At 35.8% G+C, this 14,995-nt stretch overlaps 1 protein-coding gene across 6 annotated transcripts in view; it reads left to right on the forward strand.

The window, feature by feature from the left end:
• Positions 1 to 13,727, forward strand: part of ROBO1 (roundabout guidance receptor 1) — a 735,419-nt gene extending 721,692 nt beyond the window's left edge. For all 6 annotated transcript variants that reach the window (XM_032207881.1, XM_032207886.1, XM_032207883.1 and 3 more), the window contains 5 exons: positions 490 to 899; positions 2,993 to 3,145; positions 11,307 to 11,615; positions 12,883 to 13,082; positions 13,670 to 13,727. In XM_032207881.1, coding sequence (XP_032063772.1) covers positions 490 to 899; positions 2,993 to 3,145; positions 11,307 to 11,615; positions 12,883 to 13,082; positions 13,670 to 13,684 — 1,087 coding nt within the window. In that variant the 3' untranslated portion in view covers positions 13,685 to 13,727. The remainder of the gene's footprint in view (positions 1 to 489; positions 900 to 2,992; positions 3,146 to 11,306; positions 11,616 to 12,882; positions 13,083 to 13,669) is intronic.
• Positions 13,728 to 14,995: the final 1,268 nt, after the last annotated feature.

A 14,995-nucleotide genomic window follows, 5' to 3' on the forward strand; every position in this document is an offset into this window, starting at 1 on the left:
TTCTTTAAGTTGTATACAATCATTACTGATGATTTCAGCTCAAAATAAATTAACCAATACATCTACATGCGATTTGGTATCCTTAAAACCTAACATTGCAGTAGATAATTCTTTTTTTACCTATACCAATTTTAAAATCTTCTTGAATCATTGGGATGGGTGGAAGGAATATAATGTTATTGAGCAATCTGTCTGGATAGAGGTATCTGTTGAGATTGATAGTTTCAAGCTTCTGGAGCTTCTACAGACAAATCCTTTCCTCAGACTCTTAAGGGTGCACTTTTTTTTTTTTAATAGTCATGTAACCACCTCTTCCCCTAGCTGTACATGAGCTACATTAGGAAACAGGAGGAACTTTATGCAACATAAGCTGATTTCCATTAAAATCAGTGCTGTATATTTTCATCAATTGATTCTATTTTCCCTTTATGTTACATGCCACTTACGTTATATGACTTCAGTTCTTCTTACTCTTGTATTTTTATGCAGACGTCAGCCTGTGAGTCCTCCACCCCCTCCAAGGCCCATCTCTCCACCACATACCTATGGATATATCTCAGGACCCTTGGTCTCTGATATGGATACTGATGCACCAGAAGAGGAAGAAGATGAGGCAGATATAGAGGTTGCCAAGATGCAGAACAGGAGACTCCTTTTGCGTGGCCTTGAGCAGACACCTGCCTCAAGTGTTGGGGATTTGGAGAGCTCTGTAACAGGGTCCATGATCAATGGCTGGGGTTCAGCTTCTGAAGAAGATAATATCTCAAGTGGGCGGTCTAGTGTTAGCTCTTCAGATGGATCATTTTTTACTGATGCAGATTTTGCACAGGCTGTTGCAGCAGCTGCAGAATATGCTGGCCTGAAAGTAGCCAGACGTCAAATGCAGGATGCTGCAGGAGGTGAGTCTTTCCTGTATTTGATATGAGAACGAAAAAAGAAAAAAAAAAAAAGTCCATTATCACATGTACTTATCCACAACCACTTCCTGAACCACTTCCTGAATTCCTTTTGTTCTTGACACATTTAGAAATTTAGGAGGGGGGGCGGGGGGGAAGAGGTGTCAATTCCGCCCTACTGGAAGAGGCAGAATAGGACTTCTGTTGAAACGGTTCAAATAAATTGCTGCTCTATATTGTTCTACATAAGTAGTTCCTAATTTTTTTGGTTTCATTGGTTGTTGCCAAACCTCAACACTGCTTGTGGATTTCCAGCCAGAATTGAATGAGCCTAGCATAGTCTTGCCTAGCTGTGCATATCTTACAAAGCTGTGGAGCAAAGTTTGGAAACCACTGTTTTATATAAAACTACTTAGTAGGAGATTGTGATAAGGATAAATATGAGAAATTTTGTTATGATATTTTTTTCTCCAAGCTCACTGCCTGCATGACTGTTTTTTAAAATTACTGCCACATTTTAGATTCAAATACTTCCTATGACAATTAATTGTGGAAAAAAAAGGTTACTGATAGTTTAAAAAATTTGACACTTTCATTTTAACTGTGTGTTCCCTTACTCTTTTAGAAAAGTGTCCAGTCAGTTCTTTTCTAACAAGGATTGTTTTTGTTAAGGGAAAAATAAATACAAAATTCTATCCGGTGTAAGGCTCCCAGACTCGCTTCATGAGAGGTTTAATCCCTCTGTATTGAAATGTCCATATAAATATTAAACCTTCAGTGTCTTATTTCCTCTGTATTTTGGGGAAAAAAAAAAAAGTTTGTGTTTTCCATTTCATATTTCATTATTATCTTTTGGAGAATGCTACTCAAGCTTTTATTGCTGTATTATTGAGATGAACTGTGTTTGTGTTGATTTCTTAATTTAACAGCTGTTATTAGTTATAGTTTAGATGATAGATTATGAATATATAGCAAGGACATATGCATGTTTCTTCTTTTTTTATCCCAAATCACTGCTGGAGATATGAAATACAATATTTGAAATATTTATGCTTTAAAACATACTGATTACTTGTAATACTGGCTGTACACTGGTAATCAGTAACCTGACTAGGCCTGATAGTTATTGTTATTCTTTGTCTAAGAAACAAGAATACCACAGTATATAATGCTTGTTTCAAACAGATCTGTGACTATTTTGCCAATCCTATTAAACTGCCAAACCTAGAGGAGAGGGATGCTGTCACAACTGTGTCCACACTGACTCCATGGATTTGCAACATTCCTCTCTCATTTCTCATATCCTCTCTGAGTTAACAGTCCTTTGTTTCATTTCCACACAGCTGCTCATCATGAGGAGTGAGAGGGGAGGTAATTTAGTAATTCTGGATGAAATCCTGGCCAATTGAAGTAGGTGGCAAAACTCCCATTCATACCCATGGGGCCAGGATTTCATCCATTTTCTACATATACATTCATATTAATATATGTGTGTGTGTACGTTTACATATTTAGAAAAGGTCTTTTAAGAGTCAAATTCATGCTGTACAGTGACTTTTTTGTATTGATATTATCTGTACCTGACTGCACATCCTAAAAATGTGACACTTCTTAACTGCAAATAAACTGTGATAGTCATATATCCCTGATGCATTCTTAGTAACTCACTCAAAGCAATGCTGGGGGCATCTGTAACTAAAGCCTGCTAGAGACTCAATAACTTGCAGTTTCCAAGCCAGGGGAGGTGAAACCCGTTTTGAGAGTGAAACATTTTGTTGCTTATAGAAGCCTGCTGGGCTGGAAGCCTGGCTGTGTATGAATCTTGGACTCCTGGAGCAAGAGCTACCACTACAAACCAGTTGGATAATTTCTGTGAAACTAAGCCAGCCTGCCTGTTAACAGGATAGCAAATGTTTCTGTTTAGTTATGTCTCACTCAAAAACTGATTACTGTAAGGATGACAGTACTAACAGTGTTCTATGATTTTAAGTGCCATGTAGCTATATAGTTCTTGTGAAAAAAAAAAAAAGAGAAAACATGAAATGTTTTATTTTGCATGAGAAAAATAATAGCTATTGTTCTGTAACAATTTTCAGGCCGTAGACATTTTCATGCATCACACTGTCCTAGACCAACCAGCCCTGTGTCTACTGACAGCAACATGAGTGCTGTTGTAATACAGAAGGTCCGACCTGCCAAAAAGCAAAAGCACCAGCCAGGACATCTGCGCAGAGAAGTCTACACAGATGGTGAGTCCACTGAAATGGGTGAAAACATCACTGAACCTTTCTAAATATGCATTCTGTGTATGTGTGAAATTTTTCCACAGAGATAACATTATATTTCAGAATTCAGTGATTTGTGTTTCCTGTTGTTAAACACACTGAACAGATTAATCATTTTAAACACCATAGTTCCTTAATACTGTACATTGATGCTTCCACTCCACAGCCTTGCACCTGTTTTCTGTAGTGTCCTAATCGGCTAATTACTGTCATTATTTAAGAGCCCAGATAACATAAATATACAGTCATTGAGAATAATGTGTTGTTAGGATTAAAATCATCATTCCCATGACTAAATATTAAAACCTTCAGAACTTATTTTTTCCTCTAAAAACAATTTACCATGCAAGTGGTGGACACAGATCGATGAATTTTAATCCCGACCACTGCATTCTTGCAAGCAGTTACTTTGTGAGTAGAAGCAAAATCTAATAATCTTCTCTCATGCCTTCACACACAATATCAACTTTTGCTGAAAAGGTAGTGCTTGTATTCTCTTGGGACCACAGAAGGATAATGCAAACATTGTGATGTTGTCTAGAGAGAGCCTTTAATGAAAATGCCTCAGGTGGTGCAGCTTTTATTAAACCGCTACCTTCCAGTTTTATAAAACAACCCAAGGGCTTTGTTGGAAATTCATGTAAGATAAATTCTCAAAGACTTAACCCATCTTGTCAAGTTTGCTAAATTTGCTAATGGGGGGAGGGGAAGGAAAAGCATCATTCCCCACCTCCTGGTTCTCAGCAACAACAATCTGATTAGGACTTTCATTTACAGACTGAAATTTTTCAAAGAGGGGCATCATTTGCCATTACCATATGAAAGCCTAATATTATAGATCCTTATCCAGGGTTACTAGAAGGGAGTTTCAAGCCACTTCTCCCTATGATTCCTGCCACTTGACGAAAAAATTTAATACAAAGCTCACAGCACGATGAGCAGAAGTAATTTAGCAATGAGTGGTTGTCCATGCTATTATCTGTACTTTATTCTGAGTATTTTCTCTCACTAGCATCTATCTGATATTAGACTGCATTAAATACTGGCATGACACAGTGCACCTGGGCCTCTTGGCTTATACCCAGGCCCCTTCTGTCAGTGAGACTGAGCTGTTGGAATATTATCTGATTTCAAGAGGTTATTACAGTGGTTGTGTGCATGTTTGCTCCTGTGAAAGGACAGCACAAGGTGTAAATCCCAAAACTGTCCCAGAAATGTTACATTTATGATACCCTTGTAATGGCATTTTTGCAAGATTTTATGGACATTTTATCCACTTTCACTATCTAGAAGAAAATGCTAGAATAATTGGCTGAGCTTCAAACCTTTATATCAACACAACACATCAGAAATAAAATCTGAACAGAAGCTTTATGTGGACATTTTCTTCTAACACAGGAATAAATAAGAGGAGGACCTATATTTGATGACAGGTTTTTGTGAAAGTAATTATACAAAGTTAAATCATAGAACATTGTGGTTAGGTATTGCAACAGATTTGACAATTGTGATCAATATTTGTTTTGTGTTGCATAGCGAGTGCTTACTTCAGCATATTTTCTAATTAGATGAGAATTTCCACTAACCGGTTTATGTGCAATACAGTGTGGTCATTCAGAGAATGGCAAATTATGGCTTTAATTTCTGCAGAACTAATAAAGCCCAGTTCAAAGGTTGAAGATCTTGTTTGGTTTTATTTTTATTTATTTATTTATTGCCTCCATCGATTTACATAAGCATATTCGGACCCTTACTGAAGATTATAACCACTTTAATAACCACAGCTAGCATACTGTCCCTTTAGAATTAGCTATAAAATAACATCTACTAATTGCTTTCCTTAAGTGGAGAAAAGCGATATGGAGATGTGAGTGAAACATTTGAGCACAATTGACCTTTCCCAGATCTACTTAGGTTTTCTCTATTGGTTTGATGTCACAATGTTACTTATCTTTTTCACAAAGGATTGCCTGATAGAAAAAAGATTTTTTTTTCTTTTTTTTTTTTTTTTCCTCAGTGGGTGAGTATACATGTTTGTAGTGGAGGAAGGATGATATTCTGCATTTGAGCATTTATTGATGGCCAGAGTCATTAAATAAATAGTAAAAAGAGAAGAATGCATTAAATCATTACTTACTTGGCCTTTAAAATGTAATTTACTTTCACATACAAATAGTTTTCAATTTCCAGACTGCCTAAATTAGTATTTGCTATCAGCTTAATGAAATACCTGTTAGAAAGAATTTGCAGTTAGTTGACAAAAAGGATGTATAAATAAATCAAGTCTTTGCATGAACAGTTGAAATGCTAAGAATATTGTCAGCCGCAATGTATATACATCCTATAAAGTTCTGTATTTCTTGTCTTGATACAGCAAGATTTAGGAAGGGGATAGGCATTCTGAAAATGTGTTTATTGTAATGTAATTAAAAAGTCTAATGTAGCAGTACAAGGTCTACTGCTAACCCCCTTTTTTAAAAATAAAGATAAAGGAGTGCTCTTTGATCTATTCTGCACTTTAATACCAATTTTGTATTCTCTGGTAGCATTAGTTCAAATTAGTTTCTACTCTATGCAGGATGGGATTTTAACTCGGTCGTTTTGTTCTTTGACAGTCATCCAGGTGGTAAAATGTTCTCAGTATTTGTTGCTAAAAATCTTTGCTCAGTAGGTGGTAAGGATTAAAATGTATGAATTTTTATTTGTTCTTCATCTAGCCTTTTAGAGAATTAACTACAAAGGTTATGTTACAAGAACCAGCAGATGTACACACCTTGTCAACTTCATCTCACCTACTTACATGCTAGATTTAAGAATACAAATTTTAAAAGAATATTTTTTGTCTTTTTTAAAAATAATATATATGAAAATCTCTTCTGAACTGTCTTGAATTTATTAATCAGTAATTACAGTCCTCAGAATTGTAGATAAATGTAATTTAAAAAAAAAAAAAAAAGGATTAAAGTCCTTTGTCATTGCTTAGATTCAGTAGATCTTTCAATAGACATTACACCATTGATACTGTTCACATGAGATTTTAAGTCCTGATTCCGTTTTAAGTCTCTCGGTGTCAAAGGAAAAATACTAAAGTTTTCACAATTAACTGTTCAAGTCTGCAACTGAGGTATTTATCTGTGCTATCAATGACATGACATTAGGACAGCTGAATTTCTTAAAAAAGGCAATTTAATGTTTGCCAGATGTTTACCTGAATTTGCACTTTGGAATGTAAGCCACTATGCATGCCAATATCATTTGTACCAATGCCTTCCTCTGCCTGTGCAGTACAAAAGAATCTACTCCACACAAATTTCAGCAAGGTAAATAAGTAGGAAGGCATTTCTTATCTCTATGAAGAACAAGCTTCTTATGGAATAGTAATTTATTTATTTATTTATTTATTATATCTGGTCTCTTAGTAGTCCTTCTGATTCAGATGTTTGCAGATGTTGATTATGTTACTGAGGGAGGTTTTGTGGACTGAAAATTGGTTTGATAAAAACATCATGTAAATGATTGCCTGAATACAGGCAATAAAAAAAATAATAATAATATCAGCTTACTAATTTTATACGTCATATTGGGTTTTGCTGTGTCTATTTATTCACCCAGTTATTGCGTATAGTTTGGGCCATGTTTCTTGAAAAAGAGAGCACGAAAATAACTTCAGTAAATGAATAATATTGGCTGAAGTTATTACATATCTGAGAATCTTAAATAATCTGAAAGCTTCACTAAGTCAGGAAAAATCTTGAGTTTTGCATGCCTGCATAATTATGCAATACTCTATCTTCTCAAGTATTACATCAAATCTATATAACACTGCTGTTTTCTTCAGAATATGACTGTAGAAATCTATAGCTTGATGACACTTGAAAAAAAAAAAGTAGTCTAATAAGGCCTTCTTCCTTCATTTGTCATTACTTACAATTAATCTTTTTGTTCTTATTTGTAGTTTCTCCACTTCAGTGCAAAACTAGCCTAGTAGGTTATTTTTCCCCAGTGATGTTTTGCTTCTCCCATGATTTCTGTGTCTGTTCTCATTTAGAATCTTCTTGAAAATAGTCATCAGTCCCTTCAAAAGACATATGTGGATGGTTTCCCCTGTAGAGCATGCATGCTATAAAAATGGCATCCATTAATTGTTGGTTTTGTTTTGTTTGTGTTTGGTGGGTTTTGTTTGTTTGTTTGTTTTCCAAGTGGGAAGCAATACAACAATAATAAAGAGACATGAATGAAACGTGAGCACAGCTGACCTTTACCAAAAACTTCTGAGTTCTTTATATTGGTTTGACGTTGCTTTGTGATTTATTTTTTATTCCTTACAATGGAAGCTTCCATTTTTCTTTCAATAAGAAGTGTGCCAATTTGTACTAGAGAAGGCAGATTGAATCTGGATTTTCTCTATGATCTGAGCTGTTAAAATAAATTCCACAGAGGTGTAATAGTGTTGACCTCAGATTTTTTTTTTTTCCTCTGTACAGAATCTGTCTCAGTAAGGAGTACTCTGTTATAATGAAGATTTTTATAGTTTCCCTGCAGGTTGCAAAAATGTTCTCAAAAGAGAATATCACTTTTCTGTAGTTATTACTGTACCATAGAGCTACTGCTATTTTAAGAAACTTTTTATATCAATGCATCTTTCCTTTCTACAGTCAAGACTTAACACCACGTTGTTCACTGTCATGTGTAGCTAGATAGGATTCTTGAATACAGTATTTCCAGGTTATATTTTATAGGCTACAGGAAAGATGCTGGTTCCTTGCCTTTGGTACTCAGCCAGTGCATTGACATGCCAGAACTGTTGGAGACTAGCTCCAAAAGTGACTGAAAAAGCTGATGTTAAATACCTAAACTCCCTTTATATCAGTAGGCTCAAGAGAAGGGCAATTCAGTGCTCCAATAACTAATAAAGACAGCCAATAGGAAATGTAAGATACAAGAAGAATTTTGAAGAACAATTACTGTGCTTGATATGCTTTGACTTGGACCTGATAAGGTCTGGCGCACAGGGCTCTCATGGAGTGTGTCATGCCCTATACTGAGGTCCTGGACAGGGTTCCCACAACCCTAGATGTTGAATTGTATTGGTATATATACTTTTTAAGACCAACATTTTTTTGGAGTAGGTACTGATGCTTAAGCTCACGTGGCTATGGAGGCTTGTGATCCAAATGTCCAAACTTGGAGGCACATAGTGAATATCAGCATCTGCTGGGCTGGGCAGTGCAGAGAGGGTGTTTTGATTTGCTCTTCTGTGGCTAGAGCTCACAAGGCACTTTTAGATGTATAGTAGAGGTGTTCTGAGTGCTACCCTGATGTCTGGAATTATAGGGTTTCATTGCTAAAGTTGTGTATTAGACTGAGGTTATCGCCATAGACCACATGTAAAGACTCGTGGATGACAAAGGAATGCATCTTAACTAATTCTGTACTTTTTTTTTCTTTTTTTTTTGCCAAAATCTGTTGTTCATGTTTACTGAACAAGAAGTTGCCTCTCCATTTTATACTTACAATTCTCTTTAGAGAATTAGATCTATTCACCTGAGAGAATTTTAAGTATAAAATGGAGAGGCAACTTCTAATAAATCTAATTTATTAGATTTATTGCCCACAGATCTGCCTTTCTTCTTATTTGTAGTCTTAATAATTCCCAATACTCAAATAAGAATATTTTGATTCATCCACTTACTATATGCAGACTCCCAATTAATTTACATTATCTCTTTTCAAGTTTTGGAAATGACAGTGCTTTTTCTTAATGTCCTCTGTACATGTTGAATGTTAAGTAGATTCTTCGAAGTACATGTCAGTATTCAAATGTTTACGTTTAGCTGCACTTTAAAACTGGTGTTCCACAAACTGCCATTTGATAAACAAGCTACCCTGTGGAATTTGTTAAGAATATCTAGGTAGTTGTCCAACTTTTACACAGATAAAAGGAACAGAAGGAAAGAAGATGGCCAATGAAGGCCAACAGCTTGTATCAGGAATAGTGTAGCCAGCAGGGCCAGGGAGGTGATCATCCCCCTGTACTCTGCTCTGGTGACACCTCACCTCGAGTACTGTGTTCAGCTTTGGGCCCCTCTGTACAAGAAGGACATCAAGGCCCTGGAGCATGTCTGGAGAAGGGCTATGAACCTGGTGAAGGGCCTGGAACGCAAGTCCTGTGAGGAGCAGCTGACGGAACTGGGGTTGTTTAGTCTAGATTCTGGAGTCTCATTGCTCTCTGCAACTACCTGAAAGGAAGGTGTGGGGAGCTTGGGGCCAGCCTCTTCTCACAGATAACTAGACTAGATGCAGATAGGACTAGAGGCCTCAAGTTGCACCAGGGGAGGTTTAGGTTGGAAATTAGGAGATACTTATTCTCAGAAAGAGTAGTCAGGCATTGGAACGTGTTGCCTAGGAAGGGGTGGTATCTCCATCCCTGGGCGTGTTCAAGGAAAGGTTGGACCTGGCACATAGGGACATGGTTTAGTAGGTGATATTGTTGGTAGGGTGATGGTTGGACCAGATGATCTTGGAGGTCTTTTCCAACCTTTATGATTCTATGATTGTATGATTCTTGTAAAATGGATTTGGCCCCTTATTCAAGTCAAATATTAAAAGAAGCAGAGGGGTTTTTTTGTTTGTTGGTTGGTTTGGTTTGGTTTTACCAAGACAGTGGAGTTAATGCAACAAGAATGATATTCCAGATCTCATTTACCTGAAGTATGCCCAAACTTAGGGAATGTACTTTGTGACATCTTTCTTCCTCATCCCAGTCCAGTTGATAGCTGATAAAATTACCAGTCTTACTTAAAACAGGTCAAGGGCAATTCCAAGTAATATCACCAATTTAATGTGGAGAATGGTGCCTACTAATGTTGCATACAGTATTGAGCTCTGCATTGCTACATCTTTCAGCATGGCTAGATCAAGTCATTTGTGTCCCTGGAAAACCTCTTGGAAATTTCTGCCATCTTCCATATCCCTATTCACACAAATATGTTAGATTCCTTTTTTTTTTTTTTTTTTTTTTTTCTTCTTATGCAGGAGTACTGCAATTATTCTTGGGCCAATTTAGTTAGTTTTCAGTTGAGATGCTCTCTTGAATAGACTGTGAATTAGCTTATATGTAGTGATGCTGTTTAAAAACCACAGCTGCTCCAAGATTTTTGTGGAAGTGGAAAGAATGAATGCTTGCTATTACAAAATGCTGAAGTAATAATTTTTAATTAACAGAGCTGTTCATTTTTCTTAGCAGCATCATTTGAGAGTATTAACCTCAGAAACATCTTTCCCATCTCCCTATTTTTAACCTTTTTTCTCTTATATGCATGTAATTTGTTCCTATAGCTTTGTTGTGAACGACTTTATATTGTCGCTTCCCTGTTTGACTTTTACATCTTTTTTCTTCACGCTTTGTATTCCACAGAGCACTATTATATCCAGATGAACAGTTTACACATTCTAGTTTTAAGTCTTACTACAGGAATAGAAAAATGTAACTAAGTGAAATGTGGGCTGTACTAATTTAAGAGGCAAAATGAAAAGTTCTTGTATCTTTTCTTTCTTCTATTCTTGCTGAGAACTTGTTACTTCTTTGATCGAATGTGCTTTTTTTTTAATCTCATGACATACACTCAGGTATCTTGAAAATAGACAAAAGCAATAGATGAATGCAATAATTAATACAGTTTATCCCTACGTGTATCAACAGCATGTCTGTACAATCTTAATCCCCAGACAACTTGTTTTAACACTCAGTACATTGAAGATCTTGAACAACTGTAGTGAAAACTGGTGTGTTGTTGCTTGGATTTAGCAAAATGGTAAATACCAGTAAAGATAATAATTGATGTGCTGATACTCAAGTGCCTAAAGATGTAATGATTTTTAAGCAAATACTGTGATCCAAAAAGGTATTGAGAGGTCTTTATTTTGCATTATTAAAGCTTGAGGTCTGGAAAAATACCTGTCAGCAGTTGTAACAGTAACATAATATTTCTTGGGGTGGAGAGAGAAGGGCAGAGGGAGCGCTAAAAATAAATAGAGCATCTGTTTCTTCAGCAGAAGTTAAATATTATTTCTAATTTTACTAATGTGTGATGTCATTTTAATTATTCTTTTTCTAACTTTGTAGACTTGCCACCTCCTCCTGTGCCACCTCCAGCTATAAAATCACCAACCGCTCAGTCCAAATCACAGCTGGAGGTGCGGCCTGTCATGTTGCCAAAACTGGCTTCTGTAGAACCGAGGACAGACAGATCTGCAGAAAGAAAAGGAGCAAGCTACAAGGGGAGGGACGGGGTGGATGGGAGACAGCATTCAGATGTGCGGACAAATTCAGGAGAGCGGAGAGAATCACAGGAACAGCAAAGTGATGGGAAACTGCGAGGAAATAAAACACCAAAACGAGAAGGCACACCAGCAAAAACTCATCTTCTTCAAGGTTATTTTGCATGTTTTGGATTTAATGAAGTACTGTGTGTTGATCATAGGGAAGAGGCTAATTCTTCCTAGGTCTCACACACTACCAGTGTGAATATAATTAGAACTGCAGAATCGTCAACATTTATCTGTCAATATACAGTACTAATACAGATCACATAAAATGCAACCGTATAAAAAAAAACATAGATTTTCGACCTTGCACTCCATATACATCCATTGTATATTGAAGCTAACACCAAAGAAGCCCAAAAAGAAATATTCCTTAAGAGTCATGTCCTTGCCCTGAATTCTGAATCCTATCATGGATTAAGAATCTAGTTGTATCTAATTAGAATCTAATTTAAAAGGGAACTAGGTGAAGTCAGGTAGCTGATCTGCAAGGCAAATATTTCTACCAAAGAATTGGCACTTGGCCCATTTTTATCTAAGATCTGTAAAGGAGAAAAGTTCCAGAATTATATCTCATCGTGTTTAAAAATAAAAATGCCACAGTAGTGACACATTAGATATAAACAGTAACTGACATGACATTATATGTATCAGACCTGATCAATGTAATTTATTTTTTTTTTTTTTAATGGAAGTTGTTAACATTACTAGTGAATGAAACATGATTATTGGAATTTTCCAAGTGGTCACTAAGACTTTCAGCAGAGATTCATACAAACAGCTGGTCCTTTCTTCCAAAAATTGTGCAGGGTTAGTATTGGTGTGACAGGGTAGTAAATTCATTAAAAGGGTACACTAGTGAGAGATTGTTATTGATTACAGTGAATTACTATAGAGAAAAGTTATTAGAAAGTTGCAGTTGAGGATGGCACTGAGATCCATCCTGCTAATTTTGTTTCAAATCCAGCTTGAGAAATACAGGCTGTAGTATTCAGATGCAGTGAAGTCCTTGTTCTAGTGAATATTGTGCATGTATTGTCATTTCTCTTACTTGGTCATGTCGAAAAGATAATGCAAGGGTGTTTTTTTTCTTCATTTTCTTATAGAGCACAGACCAGAGATCATAAATTGAAATGAAGTGGGCATTAATCTTGAATTAGTTTTTCTGTGGTGAATGTTACCACGTGAATATTATAAATTTCCTCAAGTTTCTATAATGCTATTATGGAAACAGTGTATTTCATGTTCCTGTCAGGCACCACTTTAAACCTACTGAGGATCATAAAAAGTAAAATAAATCAACTGTATGCTGAAATTTTAGGATCACAGTATCTCTGAGTTTGTAAACATAACAGTCTATATGTTTTATTATACAGAGGACATCCTGCCATATTCTAGACCAACATTTCCAACATCAAATAATCCTAGAGATCCTAGCTCCTCCAGCTCTATGTCTTCAAGAGGATCAGGAGGTAGACAGAGGGCAGATCAAGCAAATATAGCCCGAAGGAATGTTGCAGAAATGCAAGTACTGGGAGCATATGAACAAGGAGAAGAAGAAGAAGACGAGATGGAGGTAAATGCAATTGTACTATTGACCATAAATAAAATAAGGCTATTTTCTGTTCTCAGATGCCAAGAAAAAACATTTTTTGACAAGAAATATTTCTCTTCAGAAAATTAATACATTTATCTGTCTATTATCAATCTACAATCCAAGAAAAGAAATTTTAAGAATGTGTCAGAAACATAGAAACCAAGATGTAGCATGCTATAATTGTCTCCACACTAAAACTTACGGAACAGAACTTGCAGAAATAGTGTGTTTAACTATGCATTTTACATTATCCATATCCTTTCAATAGTGAAAATAAAACATCTGTGAATACCTTGACATTACCTTTCACATTTCTTGAAAGTTTCTAGTTCTAGATTTTATAAGATGCTATTTTTTTTTTCTGTTTCATGAAATTCATTCAGTTTAAATCCTGATTGTAGAAGGGGTGTGCAACATGCAGTCATAATGATGTACATAATTAGAAATAATAATTATTATTTGAAGGTAAATCTGTAATAAGATTGTGGAAAAAAAAATGAGTAATAGAATCTAACCTATAGTCATTGGTTTCTTTTTTTTCTTTTTTTTTTTTTTTTCTAATACAGGAAACAGAAAGCTGAAGACAACATGTACTGTAACAGGCTTTTAAAATCTAATCAGAAAAAAAAAAATCACTTAAGATGCCTCAAGTCTGATGATGTTTGACGCCAGAAATAATGTTCAGTGCAATCAGAGTGTACAATTTTTCATTTTTCTTCATGCCATCAGAATGCTTGTTTTTATTTTACTCTTTCTTTGTAAACCCTCCTTATTAGGAATGGCTGTTGCCTATTCTCTAATGCTAAGTGCATCACCTTTGCTGCCTAAGAAGGCAGGTAAGCTGCTCTTCATGGTACATAGGCCAGCTGCTTCTTCAGGATTTGAGCAGAAGCCTCGATCCCCGGATCTCTTCCCTGAGAGTCAGTGCTTAGTGCACTGCTGGTACACCACTGAGCCAGTCAATTACTTGTATTACAAGTAATACAGCATTGGTTAAAAAGTTCCACAAAGAGACCATCATGCAGAGCATTCTGTTATTCTAGGGATTTTACTGTAGTCTGCAGTTAGCACAAATGGCACCCTGCAATTTCAATAAAGAATGTGTATCTTGGTTTTTGCCAGTCTCCTGCTAACTTTTCGCAGCAGATACAGTTTTACAAATACAAGTGAAATCAATTTGGGATGAGGTGGCTCTTATTGTAAATACACACTCATTTTAAAGCCCCTGTGGTACTTTAATTTGTCTTTCCATTTTCATCATTAAGTACATTCTTATTAAAAATGTCCCTTGAGATGGGCAGGAGGTAAGCCAATGTGAATGCTGTTTGTCTAATTATGGCATGAGCAAGTTTATCTGAAACTTTTTCTAATTCTCAGCCTCAACAATGCTTATGAAAATAAGCAAGAAAATCAGTGGACATTTTTAATAAAGATTGGATAATGGCATTAACTGTTACTGGCCCAAATCTCAGACCTCTACTTGTCAATTCACCTTAAAGAAGTGCCACTTAAACGAGTTTTGTTTGATCTTGGCGATTATGTTTTTTTTGTTGTTGTTGTTGTTTTGTTTTGTTTGTTTGTTTTTGTAATGCACTGCTTATCTTTTTTTTTTTTTTGGTTTTAAAAGCACAATCACTAAACTTTGTTTGTAAACCATTGTAACTATTAACCTTTTTTTTTTTTCTTGTCTTATTGAAAATGTTAAGCATTTGTTTGGGATATTTTTCATCTTTTTGTTAATGCTCTATGTTTGTATTGGGAATATTTGAATAATGACAGATGGTAAAGTAACAAACCTAAATGTGGGCCAAAATCAGAACACTTCTCACTTTTCCTGGACTTACAGAAAATTCTCAAATTTGTTGTGGCCTCTCAACATTGGATTATCATTA

Source organism: Aythya fuligula, chromosome 1 (genome assembly GCF_009819795.1).
Source record: "Aythya fuligula isolate bAytFul2 chromosome 1, bAytFul2.pri, whole genome shotgun sequence".
Lineage (NCBI taxonomy): Eukaryota > Metazoa > Chordata > Aves > Anseriformes > Anatidae > Aythya > Aythya fuligula.